At 46.3% G+C, this 22330-nt stretch overlaps 1 protein-coding gene across 4 annotated transcripts; it reads left to right on the top strand.

Annotated features, from left to right (window-relative positions):
• Positions 1 to 7768: 7768 nt before the first annotated feature.
• VPS37C (VPS37C subunit of ESCRT-I) lies at positions 7769 to 21589 on the top strand. Of its 4 annotated transcripts, none has more exons than XM_029574961.1 (6): positions 7769 to 7926; positions 15260 to 15352; positions 15613 to 15722; positions 16044 to 16215; positions 18119 to 18201; positions 19387 to 21589. In XM_029574961.1, exons 3-6 carry the CDS (start codon positions 15624 to 15626, stop codon positions 20062 to 20064), a joined length of 1032 nt encoding a protein of 343 aa, XP_029430821.1. In that variant the 5' UTR covers positions 7769 to 7926; positions 15260 to 15352; positions 15613 to 15623; the 3' UTR covers positions 20065 to 21589. The 4 variants fall into 4 exon arrangements, with proteins under 4 accessions (XP_029430821.1, XP_029430817.1, XP_029430819.1 ...); XM_029574957.1 differs by lacking the exon at positions 7769 to 7926 and adding an exon at positions 8198 to 8368; XM_029574959.1 differs by lacking the exon at positions 7769 to 7926 and adding an exon at positions 8312 to 8368 and having other exon boundaries at positions 15260 to 15394.
• The last annotated feature ends 741 nt before the right edge of the window (positions 21590 to 22330 follow it).

Genomic DNA, 22330 nt, shown 5'->3' with positions numbered 1-22330 from the left:
ATTCCTTATATACAGCTCAGCACACTCGCCAAACGACAGTTATCGTTTACTTAGTGTTCCCGATTAGAAAACTAAACATGATTGATGCAACAATGATAACTTACAACGCCCTTGTGGCAAGGTTGCAAACACATAATGTGAAATCTCAAGACCTTATCATTGCCTAAAAACAACCTTCATATCTAACTTTAAGATTACATCTTATTCTGAGTCATTCCAATCATATGCCAAACAACCACAATGAGCCCGATATTCCAAAACAGCCAAGGCAAAGAGACCTTTCCAAAGGATCTGGGTACCTATCAACTTTGCCAACTTTCAAACCTAGGGGTTGATTTAGAGTATGGGGTACACCAGGGTGACTCTAACACCATAAATGCAGTAGGTTTTGTACCATGCACTTGCACAGCATTTTCCATGGCAGCTCTAGGAACACTCATAAATCCAAAACTGAAATACTCCTTTGAGGAATCTAGTAAGCCCATGCTATCCCCAAAACATTGTTTTTGGACCCCTCAGCATACTTTCCAAAGGTTTTCAGGTGCCTACTGGAAATTTTTCTAAATGTTTGCTTCTGCTTTCACTGGAGACTAGATACATTTTAAGAAAATGCTAGAGATACCAACAAAATGCTAGAGATTATGAAAACATGAGATAAGTCAGTAAGTGTCATAACTGGTGGGGTTTAGGAATACACTCTCAGAAGCAGGGTAGGACCACAAGGCAGGAGCTGGATCTGTTTTCTGCCTAGACAGCCCCATCCTCCGCAGGTTCAGACCTTGGGTTCTGGGAGGCAAGTAGGACTTGGGTATGCCGGCAGAACATCATGGTGAAAGTTGGGCTGGACTTCTGCCTAGCCAGCCCTCTTCCTGGCATGTTGAGCCCTTGAGTTCTGGGGGTCAATAGGACTTAACTGGACAGGCTGGGTAAGTTGGTCAGGGATGGGCAGACATGGAGGTAGTTAGTTATTCTTTCAGATAGTAGAAAGATTAGGGGGCACTCTATGAAGTTAGCATGGGGCACATTTAAAACTAATCGGAGAAAGTTTCTTTTTTACTCAACGCACAATTAAACTCTGGAATTTGTTGCCAGAGGATTGTGGTTAGTGCAGTTAGTATAGCTGTGTTTAAAAAAGGATTGCATAAGTTCTTGGAGAAGAAGTCCATTACCTGCTATTAAGTTCACTTAGAGAATAGCCACTGCCATTAGCAATGGTAACATGGAATAGACTTTGTTTTTGGGTACTTGCCAGGTTCTTATGGCCTGGATTGGCCACTGCTTGGAAACAGGAATGCTGGGCTTGATGGACCCTTGGTCTGACCCAGTATGGCATTTTCTAACTTCTAAAAAGTAGTGAGCAGAGAGTCTGGAACATGCAATACAGAAATAGGCAAGGCGTTGAGGACTGGAAGCTGGAACAGGCAAGGAGCAGTTACTGGGTACTGAAAAAGACAGAGGCCTATTGTGGAGCATCCAGTGTCCCAATGCAGTTTGGATGCTAGAGTCTTAAATTCAATAGCAAAGTCTGTAAGTGGCTTGTTACCTTGCTGAAGGTTGAGCAAGGTGGATCCAGCGAAGGTCTGCGAGTCGGGTCATCAAACACAGACTTAAAAAGTTGTAGAAATTCTGGTAGGTCATTCAGGATAGGATCTTCATGTTCCCATAGCGGTGAAGCCCAGGCCAGGGCTCTTCCTTCAAGGAATGACAGGATATAGATGGTCTTTGAAGTCTCAGTGGGAAAGAGGGTAGGCTGAAATGAAAATTGCATGGTGCATTGATTGATGAACCCTCTGCACATCTTGGCTTCACCCATGAAGCAGGTAGATGTAGTTAAAGGCACAGTGGTCTTAAGGGTTACCACTGATGCAGCGATTCCTTCACAGGAAGAGCTGAAGAGTTCAGTTGAGTGTTTAACTGATTGAAGGCAGTAGCTAGGTTCTCAAAAGACTTTTTTTGTTCTGTAATCCGCTGGGCTAGGCCAGAGATGGCCTGCAGGGCTGCGAGCTGAGCCGAGTCCATGGAGTTAGCAATCTGTTGTGTTTGAGGCATTGTGGACCCTTGGTCACAATGGAGATGTCTCCGCCTATGGGGAGGAGCCCCGTGGGGAACCACTGCGATAGGCTGACACAGATAGCAGAATGGATAGAGTCTTTATTGTACTGCTATAAATAGATGGTGAAGCAGGAAGGTAAGGCACTGATCCACGAAGTGCCAATACGCTCAACAGGCTCAGAAGTATAGTCTCACCCAGATGTTCACGATAGGCAGGAGCCCGCAGTGCAGGTAACGCTGCGGCTGGTGGGTGGAGTTGGAGCGCCAAATCATAAAGGTATTCACAGAGTGAAGGCATCTTCCTGATGGTAGAATGGTGAGACCGAAGGTCCGTGGTGCAGGATATGAAGTATATAGGCCCTCGAGGAGCGAGTACCCAATGGTCCGATATCCTGGAAATGAATAGAGAGAAAAGATCCCCAAGGAGCAGTTGTCTTGGTTAGTGAGGACCCCGAAAGGAAGTTGGAAGCGAGAGACCCCCGAGGAGCGGGTGTCTAGAGCTTCTGCTGGAGCGAGGCCCTTAGCGTGAAAGTGGCGTCTAAGTGTACAGCTTAGAGCAGGCAGAGTAGCGAAGCGAAGTCTTTGCTAACTCAAATTAGTAATGGAAGCGGAGGCTAGATATACCCAGAAGTACTGATGTCATGCGGTGGGGCCGCCCCCGAGGTTCCCGCCATGACGTGTATTTGACCATCGGAGATGTGCGCGCTCGCACCCTAGGCCACGGGAATGAGCTTGGCGGATGGGGACGTCCATGCTGGTCTGGAAACGCAGAGGCCCTCGGCATTGGAGATAGCCATCTTGCCCAAAGAGAGAGAAAAGGGAGAAAAAGAGGTAAGGCAGAGTGGTCGCAGCTGTCTGTGACTGATGGATGCAAACACTGAAGAGTCCTAACCTCTTTATTTATTTGTTTGTTTTTATATTCCGACATTCGAACTAGTATATCACATCGGTTTACAATGAACAAATAGAGTTGATTACAATGGCATCTTTACAGTATTTCTTGAATAACTTGAACACAGATTAATTGAGAGTTAGAGTAGCAGTAAAGTCATTTGACATTTCAAATATTCTTATCTTTAGCCTTTAGCCTTTCTTCATAAGGGAATTGTTCCAAACCCTTTATCATTTTGGTCGCCCTTCTCTGTATCCTTTCTAATTCTGTTATAATGTTTTTGAGATGTGGCAACCAGAACTGCACACAATACTCAAGATGAAGTCGCACCATGGAGCGATACAGAGGCATTACGATATTCTCTGTTTTATTCTCCATTCCCTTCCTAATAATCCCTAGCATTCTATTTGCTTTCTTGGCTGCTGCTGTTCACTGAGCAGATTTCAATGTATTTTCAATGATCCTTTTCCTGAGTGGTGACTCCTAATGTGGAACCTTGCATTTTGTAGCTATAATTTGGGTTATTCTTCCCTAAGTGCATCACTTTCTACTTGTCCACATTAAATTTCATTTGCCATTTGCATGCCTAGTCTCCCAAGTTTGCAATATCCTCTTGCAATTTAACAACTTTGAATACTTTTTTTGTCATCGGCAAATTTGATCACCTCACTCATTGTTCCCATTTCCAGATCATTTATAAATATGTTAAAAAGCAGTGGTCCTAGAACAGATCCATGGGGCACTCTACTATTCACTTTTCCATTGGGAAAATTTACTATTTAGCCCTATTCTCTGTTTGCTATCTTTTAATCAGTTGGCAACCCCCTATCCCATGACTTTTTAAATTCCTAAGAAGCCTCTCGTGAAGGACTTTGTCAAATGCTTTCTGGAAATCCAGATACACTTTATAAACTGGCTCATCTTTATCCACGTTTATTTACACCCTCAAAAAAATATAGCAAATCTGTGAGGCAAGACTTCCCTTGGCTAAATTCATGTTAGCTTTGTTCCATTAAACTATGCTTATCTATATGTTCAGCAATTTTGTTCTTTATGATATTTTCTCCATTTTGTCTGGAACAGACGTCAGACTCACTGGTCTGTAGTTTCCTGGATCACCCCTTGATCCCTGGGAATGAAAGAATGTGACTTTCTGAGTCGAGGGTGCGTAGGAAATCAAGGTAAATTGTTCAAAATCAGTCTGATTGGCATACAGTTTGTAGCAGAGCACTTCCAAGAGCAAGAGGGCAGATTATAAATGGAAAGTTCTGATAGGAAAAGTGATTTCAGGAATAACAGTCTCACCTGGTACCAGCTTTCTTCCAATTGAATAGATTACCTTATCCAAACAGAACATTTTATGCTTATGGAAAGGTGACCCCTCCCTGCTTTTAAGAACACAAACAAAGTCTGGTCTGAGACTTACCTGTAAGTTCTTCTGCACTTTTCATTATCAGAGGAAAGGCATTCAGTCTCCAAACAGAATTTTCCATCCATGTATTTACTCATTAATGTTGGGTTCTGAGCTCTTTGTGGCATGGAGTGGGATGAACTGTCCCATCTTGGAAAAGCGGTCAATTATGACCCAGAAGACAGTGTTGTTAGAAGATGGTGGAAGATTGGTGATGAAATCTGTAGATATGCTAGCCCATGGTTCAGTGGGCGCTGGTAGTGGCTGTAGGAGTCCCTGTGGCTGGTTGGTGGGTGGTTTCTGTTGTGCATATATTGGGCATGAGTCCACATATTTACGAGAGTCTGACACCCTGCTGGGCCACCAGTAAAAACGCCTCAGTATTTCTAGGGTTTGTGCTCGACCAGGATGGCCAGCCAGTTTCGAATCGTGGGCCCAGCGGAGTAAGCGTTCACGTAGCCGACATGGGACGATGTTTTACCAGCCAGTACAGTTGTAGTTACTGCAAGGGACACGCAGGCCGGGTCAATGATGTGCCTTGGGATGTCTGGGGTATCTTCAGGCTCGAGAGAGTGTGAAAGTGCATCAGCACGAAGGTTTTTGGAGGCTGGGTGGTAACGCAACTCAAAGTTGAATCGTTCAAAGAATAATGCCCAGTGGGCTTGTCTCAGGTTTAATAATTGCACTTCCTTGAGGTGCTCCAGATTCTTGTGATCTGTGAATATAGTAAATCGGTGTTGAGCGCCCTCTAGCCAGGGCACCACTCTTGGAGTGCAAGTATAACAGCAAGTAGTTTCCGATCACTAGATGTTCAATTTCTTGTGATAAAGAAATCGTCTGATCCCCTTGCAAAGGATGATAGAACACATGCGGGCTGACAACTTCTGAGTATGTAGGCAACTGCGATGCTCTGTAAGTCTAGTCCATATAGCTTGACTAGTGCAGGCAATATAAATCAGATCACATGGGCATTGCAAAGCATAGATAACCGAACAGATGGTACAGTCTGAATAACTTGTACGATTTACTATGTAGCCAATACTGGGATGAATCCATGTGTTGCCAGTAATTGTTATTTCACAGAAATTGCTGTTTGACAGCTATGGTGTCCTTTAACTGAATCTATGGCATGCAGTAGTTTAGATAAAGCTTCTTTTACAACCATATCTTTTATGTTGTGGGCTTGTAGAAAAGGGATCAGAGAAGAACTAAATGTGTTATGCACGGCTAATATGTGCCAGTGTTTTCTATGTGTGCTTCCTCTTGAGTTAAGCTTGAGTATCGAAGGATGCAGGTGACTGTGTCTGTAGAAACAACTACTTTGAATTGTAATAACTATCAGAATATCTGGCACATAAATATGCTCTTCGTATTGATTGTTTAGGGTACCCTCTGGATAAAAATCGCTGAGTTAAATCTTGAGCATTGGTTTTGAAATCAGCCATCTCAGAACAAATTTTCCTGATGCGAAAAAATTGACTAGTTGGTAGGCCACATTTAAACAATCTAGGATGGTGGCTTTGAAAATGTAGATTGTCTTTTGTTTGGTTTACAGTTGGTAATCAATGAACAGCCCTACTTACATATGGCAATATCCAAAAATGTATTCTGTTGTGTATGGTAGTCCATGGTGAATGTAAATTCTGATCTAAAGAACTGAGCCAACAGTGAAAAGAATTTGTCATATTGCATACCTTATTAATACTATAAGAGGTCTGCCTTTCTTTATATGGGCTGGTGGTGAGACTTGGTACCATAAGTCTGTCTCTCTGTTATCTGCTGTCACTGACTGGGAGATGGACAGGAAGAGGTTTGCCTTTCTCTTATTTGTGTTATTTATATTTTTCTTTTCAGACAATTCAAAGCAGATTTCATTCAGGTACTGTAGGTATATCTCTATCCCTAAAGGGCTTACAATCTAAATTATTACCTAAGGCAATTGGGGGGGGGAGGAAGTGACTTGCTCAAGATCACTAGGAACAGCAGCAGAATTTGAACCTTGGCGCCCCTGGCTGATAGTCCACTGCTCTAACCACTAGGCTATTTCTACAAGAGACAGGCTTTGTTAAATACCTGATTCTGCATATGAAGCTTTGCTAAGAATAGTTTGCATATTGATAAATTTTGATATGATATCCGTAAATGTTTTGCTTAAATGCTATTTAAAATATAATTTGAACCTTTTCAGTAAATTATACATTTATCCATTTTTCAATACTGCGTAACCTGTATTTTAATAGAAGCAATTTATGAATAAATGGAATATTTTTTGTAAACAGAAGAATCCAAATGTGAGTATTTCTTTTTAGTGTCTCCACTTAAGTTATTGCTATAGATTTCAATTTATAACTTTTAAAAGACAAAAGAGAAATAGAATACATAGTTTAATTCCTGTTTCATTGTTTTTTCCTCTTTTGCAAGAACTTATGATATTAATATACAACTTTTTTTCAAATGTAATTGTCCCTAACATTTGCATATTGCACTATAATGAGAGGTAGACATATCGAGGCGGATTTTAAAAGTTACGTGCGTAACCCTTAAAAAAAAACCCTGCGCGTGCCGAGTCTATTTTGCATAGGCTCGGTGGCGCGCACCAGCCCCGGGATGTGTGTAAGTCCCGGGGCTTTGCTAGGGTGGCATGTCGGGGGGGGGGGGGGGGGGGCGGCGCGATGTTCGGGGCTTTCCGGGGGGCATGGTGCCAGCCCGGGGGCGTGGCCGAGGCCTCCGGACCAGCCCCCGGGTCGGGTGATGACGCACCAGTGGGCCACCGGCGCGCGCAAGTTACACCTGCCTCGAGCTGGCGTAACTTTTGCGATAAAGGTGGAGAGGTTTAGATAGGGCTGGAGGGGAAGGTGGGGGGAGGCGGAAGGAAAGTTCCCTCCGAGGCCGCTCCGATTTTGGAGTGGCCTCGGAGGGAACGGGCAGCACGCGCAAGGCTCGGCGCGCGCAAGGTGCACAAATTTGTGCGCGCCGAGCCCGGATTTTAAAAGATACGCGCGTATCTATTGAAATCCGGCGTACTTTTGTTTGCGCCTGGTGTGCGAACAAAAGTACGCGCTCGCGCTTTTTTTTTTTAATGTACCATATTAGGAACAAAGCAGATCTATCTTTTTTTTCTACAAGGTCTGTGAGGCATATTCCTTAGGGTAGGCTCATTCTTGTTCGGGGGTCATCTTGAAAAAAGAAAAACTCTTTTAAATGAAATAGTGCAGTACAGATAAAATAAGATAGCAGTGCTGACTGGGAGATAGTACCACATGTAACCCTCGCTCTCTCTGTGACAACTGCTGGTGCTGACTGGGAGATGGGCCAGGAAGTCTGCCTCTCTGGGGGCTGCTGGTGCCATGAACCAGGACAGAAAGAGACAGATCTGCGACCAGGAAGTCTAATATTTAAGCAGAAAATTCTGCTGCACTCCCCCCATCCGCCTCAGAAAGAATTAGGACTCAGCTAAGTGCATGTGCTGAAGGGAGCAGGAAGTGGCAGGCGAAGCTGCAGGAGGACCCGCTCAGGCCGCCCACCCGAGTGCCTGTCTCCTGCACCCAGGAAGTGACACAAAGGCAAACAGGTTGGTCTGGAGTTAACAATTCAGTTCTTCTGTCTCTAACCCCAAGCTTTCGTCGCCATTAGCCTGCATCAGTGAGAAAATAAATGCAACATATTTTGAAAGTTTCTGGACTCATTTCCTACCACACGTGTAAATATCCTATGTTTGGCACTGCTACGTCATGGGCTCAGGCAAAATGCAGACGATACCAAATAGGGCAGGCGCCGGGAGACGGGGAGCGTCGCATTTATTAAAGGAAAGCGGGGGAGGGCTTTGTGACGAGAGCTCGCGGCGAACGTTCTCAGAACGCTGAGGATGGACGGTTTGTCCGCGTCATCCGTGAACAACTAGTCCGGGATGTCCAGCCTCCGCCACCATCCCCCTGCTGGGTGGAACGACCCGACTTCCGGTCTGAGAACCGAAACCGGATGCGGTGGCACCCAGGGTCTCCTTGCGGCGGGGGGTGAGTTCTGGAGGTTCGCTTCCTTGCTTTGCTGGGGGGTGGGGGGCGCTTGGACCTCGTGCCTGGCGGAGGTGCTCAGCCCAAGCCTTTGTACGGCGGCTGATGACGCCGGGGCACGCTGCGCACTGATTGGTGGGAAGGGGCGGCGGGACACTGGTGATGGGAACCCCCTGACAATAAAGGGGAGTGCGCGTGGGCCCTCCGCCGCCTCTCTCTTAGACACCCGTGTAGTAAAGAAGCCCCTGGCAGGCAGGGCGCTGGTGTGCTGTATTGGTCCACTGGAGTGCACTAAATAATAAAAAGTAATATACATAAAACTATACCCGTATCATTTTTTTTTGTTTTTATTTGTGAATCTTTTATTTGTGTTGCAACTAGCAGCTGTCATTAGTACTGAGTGCATGCCTTATCACCGGCTCCCTAACCTTGTCATTGACACTGTATATTATCACTTAGCACTTTGCTATGAACACCATGTTCCTGTTAGCAATGGTAAATAATTATTAACACCGTGTAACTAGCATGCATCTTTCAGATTCAGGACATTTTATTGGATGAGAGTTGCCAAAGTAGTACATAAAAGCGATAAGATAAAAAATACAAGGTAGTAAAATAAAATTATAGATTACATATCTTTACATAAACAGTGGATGTTTACATGTACTTCTAATAGTAGATACGGGCAAAATATGATTAAGAACGTTATTCTTAGCAGAGAACATACATGTGATGTCTCAGCATGCAGGCAAATTCATAATAGATTAGTGCATTGTGTTGTCTGCTTCTGATCATGAATGCTATATATAGCACCACTTTGTATTAACAGTAAATAATGACAGCAAAAGACCCAAAAGTTCCACTCAATCTGCCCAGCAAGGTATTTAGGATTGTAACTGCTGCGCCAGGTTACCCCCATGCCTTCTATTTAGGGTTATAACTGCAGCTCTGTGCAGGTTACCCCCTTGCAGAAATATTACATCAAAATTACCACCTATTATCATGGTTCTTCATTTCCTTGCTCCAATCACTATGGACCCTTTGTGTTTATCTAATGCCATTTTGAATTCCACAATCTTTCTTGTCCTCACCATGTCTTCTAGGAGGTCATTCCAGACATCCACCATTTTTTTCTATTTCTTGACATTGTTCTTGAGTCTATCTGCTTGAAGCTTCTTGTCATGAGCCCTAGGTCCTATAGCTTCCTTTCCATCAGAAAAGGTTTGATTCCTATTCATTATTAATACCTTTCAGGTATTTAAAAGTCTGGATCATATCTCCTGTTTCTTCTGTCCTCTAGGATATAAATATTTAGTTCCTCCAGTTTCAACTTATTTCTTTTGGTGTAGACCCCACATCGTTTTGGTTGCCTATCTCTGTTGCACTTAACATTAGTATTGTGCTTAGGCCTCATAACTAGGAATGGGGACGGAATACTGGTCACTAATTTTGTGTGTTTTATCTGTTGGTATATACGGTACATACATCATTAATATACATTGAATAGAGCTACCACTAACACTGTAACCTGTTGGCAGACTAAAGATCATTTGGCCAATCCAGTATGCCATGCAGAAGGTTCCTGGTTCAAACTCTTGAGTTTTCCTTTCCCTGGATTGGCAGGGGAGGTGAATCATGGACTTACCTTAAGAAATGAAAGTAGGATAAGGAGGAGGCAGATAATTATGGCTTCATCAGTCTAACTTCAATAGTGGGCAAAGCTATGGAAATACCATTAAAGAAAAGAACGGTGAAGTGCAAGGAGATTACAGGACTCCAGACTATCAGAAAGGGAAGAAAAACTTGAGGTGACGAGTGGATCAGGAAGGTGCAATAGGCTTTAGCCGTTACCTATATGCTCCATGTAGCAGACCTGTTAAACAAGCTGGATGCTATGGAAAGAGTACAAGAAAGTAACATTGCAGAAGTACTTAAGAGAAGATATTCCATTTCTGCAAAAGTCTGCAACTAGGTAGAAACAGAGGTGGAAACATTGAAAGGTGATTTGAAACATCTGGAAGAATGTTCAAGCATTTGGAAACTTCTGTGCAAAAAGTGTAAAATTAGGCATCTGGCTCATGAGAGAAATATTTCCTCTGAGCCTCTCCTTCTAGCTTCATTTTGTGACTCCCTTGTCCTTGTGTTTCTTTTTCTCTGAGGTAGTGCGATTACCGTATTAGTCCCTTGGATACATAGAAATAAAGGTCGACAAACGAGCTATGGGGGAGAACCTTTTTAATACGTGTGATGAGCTTTCCCCAGCAGTCAGTGAGGAACAAGCCCGGGATGATGTTGCTCAAATATATAAGCGTATTACAAGTTATATTACAAAGAATTGCGAAGAAAAAGGAAAAATTACCAAGCAAAAGCCTGCTTACCTCAGCAGGGCTTTATTTAGCAAAGGGTGAGAAAACCGAGGGAGACAAACAAAAGCAGCAGAATCTACGGCTTAGCTGGTAATGAGTGAGGAATTCGGTTTCTTTACCCCTAGCCCCTTCCTAGTTTCTTCTCCTTCCTGTGTAGGGTTTGGATTGCAGATGCTGTACCATTTTGGTAGCACCTCTCGGAACTGCTTCCATGCTCTCAATGGCCGTACAAGGGGCTGACCTGCAGAACTGAATGCGCTACTGTAAGGTGGGGTTCTGCTCGTGCACCCGCGGGTACTATCTGCGTTCCCTGCCACTTATCACACTGGGTGGGCTGCCTTCATGTCCCACTCCTGCTTGGCAGTCAATTCATGTCCTGATGATTAGTAAATAATGGATATCCCTGAGGATAGTGGATGCCTGGAAAAGCCACTAGCAGAGGTAGTAGTAATCAAAAGCATTAGCAGAAAACATGCATGGAACGGCCGTAGGTCTATGGCATATTCTTAGATATAAATGAGAGGGGGTAGCCCGATACGAGCAGCAGGATAACGTGGCTACACTCTCCAGCTAATTGGACAAACGATTAGCAGGGCTTTGCTGTATTCTCACCTATATTCAGTGAGGAGGCGGTACATTTCCCAGGGTCAGCTGCAGGCTGACCCGAGTACATTTCCCAACTAAGGATAAAAAGGAGAAGGAGAGATCTGCAGGTACAACTGACAGCTGAAATTGTAATAGTGTGAGCAGTTCTTTACTTACCAGAGGACAGAGCAGTCTGGATGCCAGCAATTCTTCTACAGAGTTTTATTATTTGCAAGCAAATTAACAAGCAAAAGCCTGCTTACCTCAGCAGTGCTGGAAACAGAAATGCAGCAGTTTAAACATAAGTAGTTTTAGCATTGTTCTGTCTTTCTTCTACTCTCTTTTGGGGCTCTCTATCCTCTCTGGGGCCTACCTTCTTGTTCCTCTCGCTTCAGGGAAAACGCCCCCACCACCAGGATTTCCTTGTGGTTTATCTTAAGGTGGACCAAAATGCCTAGTCCTGAACTTTTAAAGAGGTCTGACATACATTCCTTTGCATACCCTTCCCCTCAGCTTGACCTTGTTAGGTCCTATTTTCCTTCCCCCCCTGAACTGGAACTGGCCATTTCTTTTTCCACAGTTCCCTCTGTTCCATGTCACCATGCAAATTTGAAACTGAAGTCCCTGGCGGGCCTTTTCCCAGTTAAGCACACCACTTTTCCTGTTATCTTCAGGAGAATTCTGTCCATAGCAGTCTCTGAAAAATGGGACCTCAGGCATTGCCTCCATGGTCTGTCTTTTCAGCTAATTGCTCTATGAGTTTGCATTGTCCCATGGAGAGGCTTCCAGAAGACAGGTCTCAGTGCAGTCTGGGCTGGCCTGACTGGCCAAAAGCTGCCCCACACAATGTCAAACTGAGGATAATCACACCTCAGAACAACAGGCTATGGAAGCTCGGGAAATATCACACTTCTGTATTGCCTTGCCCCGCCAGAGTTGTAATTTAAATTTGACTGGTGGCTATTGTTTGCAGGTCACCATGTATGCAGGTGAGTGTCGCTTTCTTCTTGTAATTGATATACCCTGTCTAGGGTCTTTCCACACCCTGAATCTACCAGAGCTTGGGTAAGGATCTGGGATCACAAGTGCGTAAGGAGAGAGAGATTCAGGGGCTTGTTTATTAATTAAATTACAGCTGTGGAGCTTTGCCAGATTGTGCTCCCACTCTTCATCTTCGAGCCAAGGGCAATCCTTGACAACTTGCGCTCTCACGCCACAATGGGAACAGACCTGTGGTTTTCCCTCCTTTGGAGGTTTAGCTCGCTCGCGCAAACTTTAACATTTAGCACCGGCTTTGTCACCAATTCACATCCATAAATTTTCTCACTTCATAGCGACAATCTTGGCCAGATGACCTCTCTTTCCATAGTTAAAACAAGTTGTCTGGCCTGGGGTCTGTGACAGGAGTTCAGAAGCAGAGCTGTCCTGCTCAGAGGATTTTTGCTGGGGTCTTCCACCCTCATTACCATGCCAGGGACCCTATGTGGGTTGCCTTTCTAGTTTTCATATTTAGTTTTGGTATAAATTTCAGCCTGATTGAAGGGTCCACCACTTCAGTGCAGTTTACAGGGTGAACTCTAGGTGCCAACACATCCACTTCTACTTAGGTTGATCCAGCCTGTCCAGTAGCTACGCCAGGAGGACCTGGTAAGATACTTCAAGGCATGTTTTTTGCCTCTGGCTCTATCCACTTCAATCTGTCATCCTTTAGCTGATGAAAAAGGCTCCGTGGATTTTCCCTGGCTGTAGGGTTTCACCCCAGAAGTGTTGGCAGTTTTGACTTCCGAATAGTTGGATCTTCCAACTGGGTTGGCAGCCTGACAAGCAACTTAGCTTTTGCCTACAAGCTGATTTGCCAGGTAGGTGGTCCAGGTGGCTTCTGGCCAGCCAGCCATTCAGGCAGTTCTCTCAAAATTCCTTAAGAAAACATCTGGTCTTCTCCTGTCTTTTTTGTTAAACAAGACCAGAGGCAATAGAGTTGCACGTGTTATGGTGGCTTGCATTGTTTGGGCTATCTGTTAGAGCTCCCCCTGTTGCTAGTTAAAGTATTCATGTCGGGTTTGATCCATTCTCTGGAGTTGCTTCTACCCTTTAGTAAGAGTCTGCACTACCCACCCCATAATAAGCCTTGGCACCACCAAGGCTTTTCCTGTTGCAGTTCCTTACTTGTATTCAGGAGCCCACGAAACACAACTTCCCATTGTCTCAGGGAATAAAAATGGAAAACCCCCTAGCCTTTCTGGCTCTGACTGACTTTAAGTCCCTGTCTATCCAGGCGGGGCTACCCCCCTTGGCTGCTGTAAATACGGTTGCTGCAGGCAAACCCCAGAGAAAATAATTCATCTTTTCCGCTGCTGATGTGGGCTGGTGTGCAGCCGCTCAGAACAGGAGCATCCCACTCCTGACAGCATATGTAACCCAGCATGAGCGTTCATCGGCTTGCCAGAATACAAAACAACCTGGACCATGGCTTTTCTTCTACAGAGTTTTGTTATTTACAAGCAAAAACCTGCTTACTTCAGCAGTGCTGGAAACAGAAATGCAGTAGTTTTGGCATTGGTTCTTGCTTTCTTCTACTCTGGTCTGGAGCCCTCTATCTTCTCTGGGGCCTACCTCCTTATCCCTATCACCTCAGGGGAAACGCCCTGCGACCAAGATTCCCTTCTGGGCTATCTTAAGGTGGACCAGGCTAAATGCCCGGTCCTGGACTTTTAAGCAGGGTCTGACATACACTCTCTTACAGAGATTTATCTCTTGCTTCTCTCACTGAAGTGTGCTTGGAGTAGGTTACAGCATATAAGATAATAATTGTACATAAATACAAATCAAATGAAAATAAAATATATAATTAAAATGTAGCATAACATAAAATAAAGAGAAAACCCCACTTACCAGTCACCATCCTAAACCCAGAAACAGCATTTAACAGACCATCTAATCTAAAATATAATTGTTTCTATCGAGTTGTCTACAAAAGTAAATAAATGATATTCCACCCTTTTCCACACGTGATTAGAAAGCAAGTTTTTAACTCAACAGTTACAATTTACAATGAGAGATGAATAAAATGTACAGTGGATAGCGGTGAGGAGCCAGGATATATAACTTACAATCCTTACTTGACGGTTCAGGTAGATCGGTCAGAAAGATTGAGTGTCTGCCGGGGGACGGTAAGGGAAGGTGTAGCCAAAGCGCCATGCCTTAGCGTTTTTTTTTTTTGTGAAAGTGAGGTAACACGGCCTTGCTCCAGATTTTGGAAAGCGCAAAGTCTCGTACTCTAGCACAGTGGTAGGCAACTCCCCAGTCCCCGTGCGTTGCAAGCAGTCCGGGTTCCCGAGACCTCTCACTCACGTTCACTGTGGATATCCTGAACCCCAAAACCGGCCTGCGGGCCATCCCCAGTCCAACGGAAGTGAGAGGAAGGAAGGCGAACGAGCCATGTGGGAGGGTCAAGAGTTCTCTGGTGGTAGGGGAAAAGGAGAGAGATTCAGGGGCTTGTTTATTAGTCCAAGTCACAGATAAGCATTACTAAATGATAATGTCTTTAATGTTTTACAAAACGGCACTAAATCCGGTAGAATTCCGGTTTTTTGATCCTGCATAAAAAGTGTGCCCTGCTCCTAGTACTCTGAAGTTTCGCCACTCGTAGTGAAGGGATTTCCATTTGGGCAGATCTTAGCCGGTTGGTAAGGGTACAATTTCTCCTTTAGATATTCTGGGGCCAGATCATGCAAAGCTTTAAAGATTAATACAAGGAGTCTGAGCAGTGTACGAGGGGGCCCTGGCTGCCAGTGAAGTGACTGGAATGTGCACTGCTTATGCCTTTCAGTACTGAAGATAAGTCTGGTAGTGCTCGCTCATCCTGCCCTCTGGCAGCAGTCTAGTTACGGTCCTTTTTTTTTTTGTGTCACTTGGCACCACACGGCTCTCCTCTCCCTCTTAGGTGCAGCTGACCGTTGGATTCAGAACGTTTGCGATGGGCAGCCCTGCTGGAGTGTGAGCAGCCGGGTGGAAAGATGTTTCACCCCCACTGGAGGTAGGAGGACCTGCTCGCAGTGACCCACTGACAGCTTCTTCGGTGAGTGCCCTGAAACAGCGTCACTAAAAGAGCTGGTGGTGTATCCCCCGACCCCCTGCCAGCACCTGGAGACAGGGCCTGGGATCTCTTGTCCTTCACCCCCAGCAGCTGCCGTACAACCTTCCAGCAGGCAGTGAGGCCACTTTGCAGAGAGCTGAAGCAGATAATTGGCAATTAGCCCAGTGTTGGTGTATAACTCTTCTCTGTCCTGGCCGCAGGGGTTGGCAGAATGGCAAGGGATACCCTGAGAAACCTGAGCGTGCAGCAGCTCCAGAACCTGCAGGAGAACTCCGAGGCGCTCAACCATTTCATCCAGGACTCCCAGGAGGTACAAATTAAACCGCAAGAGAGTGAAAGAGACAGAAGCAGGGCGAGGGCAAACATTTGAACATGATGCACTAATGAGCTGATGTATTTCCATGTTTTGGGTCACTTCCTTCCCCTCTCTCTCTCCTTCTTGCTATTTCCATTTCTCCCTTGCTCTCCTTCTCTCTTATTTTTTATCAATCCCTTCTCTGTATATTTTCCAACATTTTATTCTCTTCTTCTTCTTCTCTCTCCCTCTTTAACTGGTTTTCTTTTGCTTTTACTGTTTCCTCTCTTCCTCTCGCCCTCTGGCTCTCCCTCTCGCTCGCTGTCATTTTCTCAGGTTCAAAGTGTGCAGCTGGAGAAGGAAATGACTCTGGCCGCAAACAAGCGTTGGGCAGAGCAGAACCTGGAGTTCAAGCCGCATCTTGATTCTGGCCGTGTCAGCCTCTCTGAGAAGTACCAGCAACTCCAGGACCTGCTCACACAGCTTCAGCGGAAACGGAGCAAACTGGGTAAGGAGGGGCAAGAAGAGCCTTCACTGTCTTGCTGGGGCTAATGTCAGCGTCCCAGATGGAAGAGGTTCTCAAAAAGTAACTACCGGTAGTTAAAATTCCTGCCTGACTTATTGCAAAGCGTTTAGAAACGTCACAATAAGCGAAGGTGTGCGAGAGCCAGCGTCTTGTATCGCAAACGTGTTTGTCTCAGTCATTTGTCAAATGTGCATGTGACGACACTCTCTCTTTTGTAGCGCAACCCCATCCCGGGAGGCAGGCTAGAAACGTATTTATTGTCCCTTCGGGGCAGGGACCCTGGCTAGCTCTTCCTTCAGTCTCTTTCCCCAGGGTGTGGATCCTTTTTCTAGGGGGGGGGGGGGGGTGGAAGAGTCCCTATAGCGCTACTCAATGGATGCAGCGCTGTACAAAAACGTATAATAATCCGTCCCGATAGAGCTTACTGAGACAATGTAGTGGAGGAGATAAGACAGAAGTGTCGACGATACAAGGGTCGGTAGCCTGGAAATTTCTGAAGGTGTCAGTGGTAGCTGGGGAAGGTGGTGTAGAGTGACAGTTATCAGATGATGGTCCGAGAGAGGAAGCTGAAGTGGAGAAGTCTGAGACACAGCAGCTGGAAGAAAGGACTCCATGCGGGTGAGTAGGGACAGCAGAGCAGAGCTGGAGGTCAGATGAGGAAGTTAAGGCAAGGAGTTTTAAGGTATAAGAGTCAAAAGGGTCATCGGTGTAGAGGTGAAGTCCCCAAGATGGTTCAAGGAAGAAATAAAGCCAGGAGTCAAAGTCAGCGAGAGAGGAGGGAGGGCGGGGTGGATAAACGACAGCTACTCAGAGAGGTGATGGGAGTGAGGTGGAAAAAGGGGAGGGGAGAGCAGCAGTTCCAACACCACCGCGGCCTACTGTGTGAGGTGTATGGGAGAAAAGATAATCTGCACGACAGAGAGCAGCAACTGAAGCAGAGTCCGCAGGGAAAGTCTCAGTCAAGGCAAGAAGATGAAGAGTATGAGAGAGAAAGACGTCATCGGTATAGGCATGCTTATTGCTTATTGGAAACAGAGTCGGCCTTCCACAGGGAACATGAGAAGGGAGGAGGGGAATTGGGATAAGATTAGAGGGGTAACGGTTTGATAGGCACAGATGGGGTGAAAGTTGCCTGGGGGGTCAGGTTTGGGACCGATATTCTCAGCCGAGAGTGGGAGAATATGGAGAAGAGAGATGGAGGAGTGATGACAGCGTCAAGGATGAGATGCTACCAGGGAGCGTGGAGATGGCTGGACGCGAGGAAGAGCAGTGGTCAGGGCAGAAAACAGAATGGCAGGTGAGATCAAGAATGCACAGAGTAGGCTTGATGTTAGCAGGGAACAGGCCTGGGAAGGATTAGCATCAGAAAAAGTGGATGTACTGGAGCCATAGGAAACAAAGAGAGGTACAGCCCTGAGGAAATGCTATGGCACGCGTCTCCTGGCTTGGTGGAAGCCCAAGGGGCTTTGAGTCTCCTCTGAGGCAGCTAGGAACAATATACGGATGAACTGCAATCTCCACAGAACCTGGCCAGCTGCTTTGAGGATCATAGGGTGGGAGCAACACAGGCTCAAAGTGAGTTGTGGTGATTTTGGAAGTCGACCACCAAGGCAGCTGGGAGAAATATGCAGATGTGGTCAAGCTCCCAGTGCCTGGCTGGCAGCTGGAGCAGCTCAGGTGACTTCGAGGACGCTCGGAGCAGTGCGTAGATGTGGAGGCAGCTCCAGGGGAGCTTGTGTCCATCAGGATGAGCAGCAAAAGCACAGGCAGGGAGTTTTCATAGCACAAAAGCTTTCTTTAATTCAAAGCAGGTGGATATCAGGCTCCTTGTGATAAGGGCTGTGATATTGAAACTTCCTGTTTTTATTTCCTTTTTGTCTGCCAGAAAACGTTTATGGCCCGCTGAGACCTGAATCCATCTTATCCCATATACAAAGTGAAGGAAGCAAAACTGAAGAGGAATCGGATGTCAGTTTGAGTTTTAAGTTATTGCTTTTCTCTTTTCATTAAATATTGCTACTGGAGGGGATGAGGGATTGTATGGGGATAAACATTTTATCCATAAGACCAGATGGCTGAATGCACTAGCACAGGGGCACAGAGCCTGTCACTTCTAGGATTGGAAAAGTTAGGGGCTGACACCGGGGTACAGAGCCTGTCATGTCTGGCACTGGACAACGCAAGGGATTGGCACAGGGATGGAGCCTGTTACTTCTAGGACTGGGCACAGGGATACAGGGCCTGTCACTTCTAGGGCCGGATAGCCCAGGGGTTGGCACAGGGGTACAGAGCCATCTAGGACTGGATGGCTCAGGGGATGGGTGCAGGGATGCAGAGATTGTCACCTTTTGGACTGGATGACTCAGGGGTTTGCACCTTTAGGGTTGGCCCAGGAAAGCACAGTCTGTCACCTCTAGGACTGGGAGGTTCAGTGCATTGGCACAGGTGGCTTTTTTGCAGGTGAGTTTGAGGGAAACTTGCACTGCTGCTGCCTGTGCTGTCCCTGTTCTGTGGATAAATGAGGGCTTTAAATTCTGAATCTGCCAAAGTTCACTAGCAGTAAGTATATTGTACAGTGAATATAGTGCGCGTGTGCTTGTGTCACTAGCAGTAAGTGTATTGTACAGTGAATATAGCGCGCGTGTGCTTGTGTCACTAGCAGTAAGTGTATTGTACAGTGAATATAGTGTGCGTGTGCTTGTGTCACTAGCAGTAAGCGTATTGTACAGTGAATATAGTGCGCGTGTGCTTGTGTCACTAGCAGTAAGCGTATTGTACAGTGAATATAGCGCGCGTGTGCTTGTGTCACTAGCAGTAAGTGTATTGTACAGTGAATATAGCGCGCGTGTGCTTGTGTCACTAGCAGTAAGTGTATTGTACGGTGAATATAGCGCGCGTGTGCTTGTGTCACTAGCAGTAAGTGTATTGTACGGTGAATATAGCGCGCGTGTGCTTGTGTCACTAGCAGTAAGTGTATTGTACAGTGAATATAGCGCGCGTGTGCTTGTGTCACTAGCAGTAAGTGTATTGTACAGTGAATATAGTGCGCGTGTGCTTGTGTCACTTGCACTGTATGGCTGGGGAAGCGGCCGCATGCTCAGCCAGACCTCGCCATTACTTTTCAGTAGATGTAAATGCTCCCTTCTGTTGCAGGCTCTGGCTGAAAAGTTTCTGGAAGGTGCTGTTCCCCTGGAAACGTTCCTGGACGACTTTGTCTCCTTAAGGATCCTCTCCTACCTGCGGCGGGTGAAAGCTGAGAAGCTCCAGGAGACGCTGCGGAAGCAGGAGGCGCCGTCCCCACAAAAGGAGCCTCCTAAAGACGCTTCCTTCCCTCGCCAACCAGACCCCCCGATGAATCCTCCCAGCCATTCCCCACCTTCCTTCCCCTTACCTTATAATCCATCTCCGTTCCTGCCAGGACAGCCCATGCGCATTGGGCCAGTAGCACAAGGAGGTTTAACTCCAGCTCCATTCTTTGGAACTCGTGGTGCAAGCGATCCTCCCACTTCCCAACATAGAGCTCAAACCTCTTTCCAATACGGCCATTCTCAGCCACGTCTGGGGGGCCCGGGGTACCCCCACTTTCAGCCGGGGGGCCCGGGGTTTCTGCAGCCTCAGTCAGGAGGCCTCGGGTACCCACAAGCACAGTTTGGGGGTTCAGCTCCTCAGCTGACTCCATATGTCCCTGGAGGAAGACCCCAGTGCCCCTACCCAAACCAGCCTCAGCTTCCAAGATACCCAGGATCCCAGCCACTCCCCTACCCACAATATTCAGGCTTCCCGCAACCATCCCCAGCAGGCTCTTTCTGGTCCAGGTACCGCACAGAATAGCAGGCAAGCTGAGAGCCCCTGGCGGAGGGAATCGGGGGAATCTCTCTTGGCATGCCATGAACTCTGAGGACTCCCTCTTGCACGAGGCTGGGGAAACTGCTAGATTGCTTTCTAGTCTTTGGAGGCAGAGCTAAAGGCAGGCGGATAAAGAACAAGATGCAACATCTACGCGAGTGTGTCTCTCTGTTACCGGAAATCACCGGGGCACCGAGAGCTTATTAAGAGAGAAGGTGCAGACTACTGCTGAGAAGTGGTGCACTGAGACCACCAGCTAAAGTGGCAGGTCAGGGCCTTCGCAGACAGGTTCCCCTGTAATTCTGGAGCGTTTATTAGGGAGTGCCTCGTGTTGTTCACTACAGGATGCGTTGATTCTCGCTGAGGGAAGGAAATGGTTTCCACAGTTTGTGAGCGGCAGAGCCGTGAATTAACCATGGACGTTCTTCTCCTCTGAAAGTAAACCCTCCCTTCCCTGGGCGCCCTTCATGCATGCTGCTTGTACAACAGAAAGGTTTTCTGTTTAGAGATTTGCTGTTTCAGGCTGTTGTGCTTCAAATGTTCTTCTTGCAGTGCCTTGGTGCTGCTCTTGGCTAATGAGAGCTGCTCACCCCTGTTCTATTAATGGGTTGGAGGTAGGTTGTTGCCTCTAGGATGGGAAGGCTGATAGGTTGGATTTCTGTCCCTATTTCCTAATTCTAGGAGAATTCTGCCGGTAACATGAAGGAAATCTTTATCATTCAGACACTTGACAGTATCTGCCTGGACAACCTTGAGTATGATCCTTCTTATTATGCGACAGAGCAGTGGTGCGTGCATATCCCAGGCGCTTGGGGTGGACTTTGCCAGCGAGCAATGCTGCTCCCAGCAATAACGGGCTAAGAACTAAAACACCCACTGAAGCTATACAAGTTGAGCTTAATGATGAGTAAATGCCCTGTGTAGAGGTCATAACTGCTATTGTGAGCTTATCCAAGTGCAAATTGGAAGAAATTGATTTAATTTTGCTGGCTTGGCATAGCAGATGTTTACTGACAACAATTTTGATATAATTTAATTTCTTTTATTTATATAATAGATAAAACACCAGAGTGTGTCAGGCAGAGGAACAGCACTAGATGGTTCCATTCTAATTGGAGCTGGGTAAAAATGGGACGCTCAGGTCATTCCCCTCCATCAGATGGAGGCCTTAAAGGCCTTTCCTGCGCTGAACATCATAGTGCGGAAGTAGCAGACTGGTTCATGACCCATAGGCCACAATATAAAGCACCTACGAAGGTAAAACCTAGGGGGGTACCCTGCACTGTAGAGTGCCACTGCAACTTGTGCTGGCTGGAGCTTTCACCAGGACATCCCTCACCTCTACTGAAATGTCTGACTGTAAAGGTTTTGGAAACCATGGATTTTATGCATGGCGTTTCATCCACTAACATGACAATATTTACTTACAAGCATGTAGCAGTTTAATTGTCGGAATATTGCACATCTCTGATGAAGCTCAAATATTAAAAACTTGGTGAACTGAACTGAACATCGGCTCTGACTTGTCTCATCATAGGGCTGGCTTTCAGGATTTTCGCAATGAATATTCATGAGTATATTTGCATATATGTGATTTACATCCTAGAGTGTTTGAAAGAACTGCACGGCTGAAAATTGCAGGCCTACTATTAGTAATTGGTAAACTCTCATAAAACTCGTCTCCGGTACCTGAAGGTTCAGACCTCGCCTGCTGGCATCTCCTGTCTGCCGATCTCATGCCGGCCCACGAGTTTGGATTCTCCTCTCAGTGCTGGCACAGATGGGACAGAGCTGCAGGCCAGATTCCTGCTGCCGAGTCCTGCTCAGGTGGCATCTAGAGGAGATAGTAGTGCTTGGGTACCGCCTCCCTGTGTTTCACAAGCGCCCAGGGGTTCCATTGCATGCACACTTTCAGCCGGATTGTGAGAAGGTGTTCCCTGGGGGGAGGAAAATAGTGCACGGACATGGCATTTTCATAACTACTCATGCTTACTCCTTTCTGCACAAAAAAAGCAAGTGCAAAGTCTATAGTTGCTTTATTTTTTAATATTAACGTAAAGTGTGTGCACTAAAAGTGTCTGTGTGCCTTCCGAGTCCACGGGCTATTTGAAAATTGGCGCATAATGCAGATGGCAGCCTGACTCCTGCTGGCTCCCTCTTTCTGCCCGCCATGTGAAAGTGGTAAGGCAGCAATGCCCAGTGGGGAAAGCTTGTAGCAGCAGTGGCTGCACTGCAGTAAGGGAGTGGAGGG

The sequence above is a fragment of the Rhinatrema bivittatum genome, chromosome 13 (genome assembly GCF_901001135.1).
Source record: "Rhinatrema bivittatum chromosome 13, aRhiBiv1.1, whole genome shotgun sequence".
NCBI lineage: Eukaryota > Metazoa > Chordata > Amphibia > Gymnophiona > Rhinatrematidae > Rhinatrema > Rhinatrema bivittatum.
The sequence above is the reverse complement of the archived record's forward strand: the minus strand, read 5'-3'. Positions and strand labels throughout refer to the sequence as shown.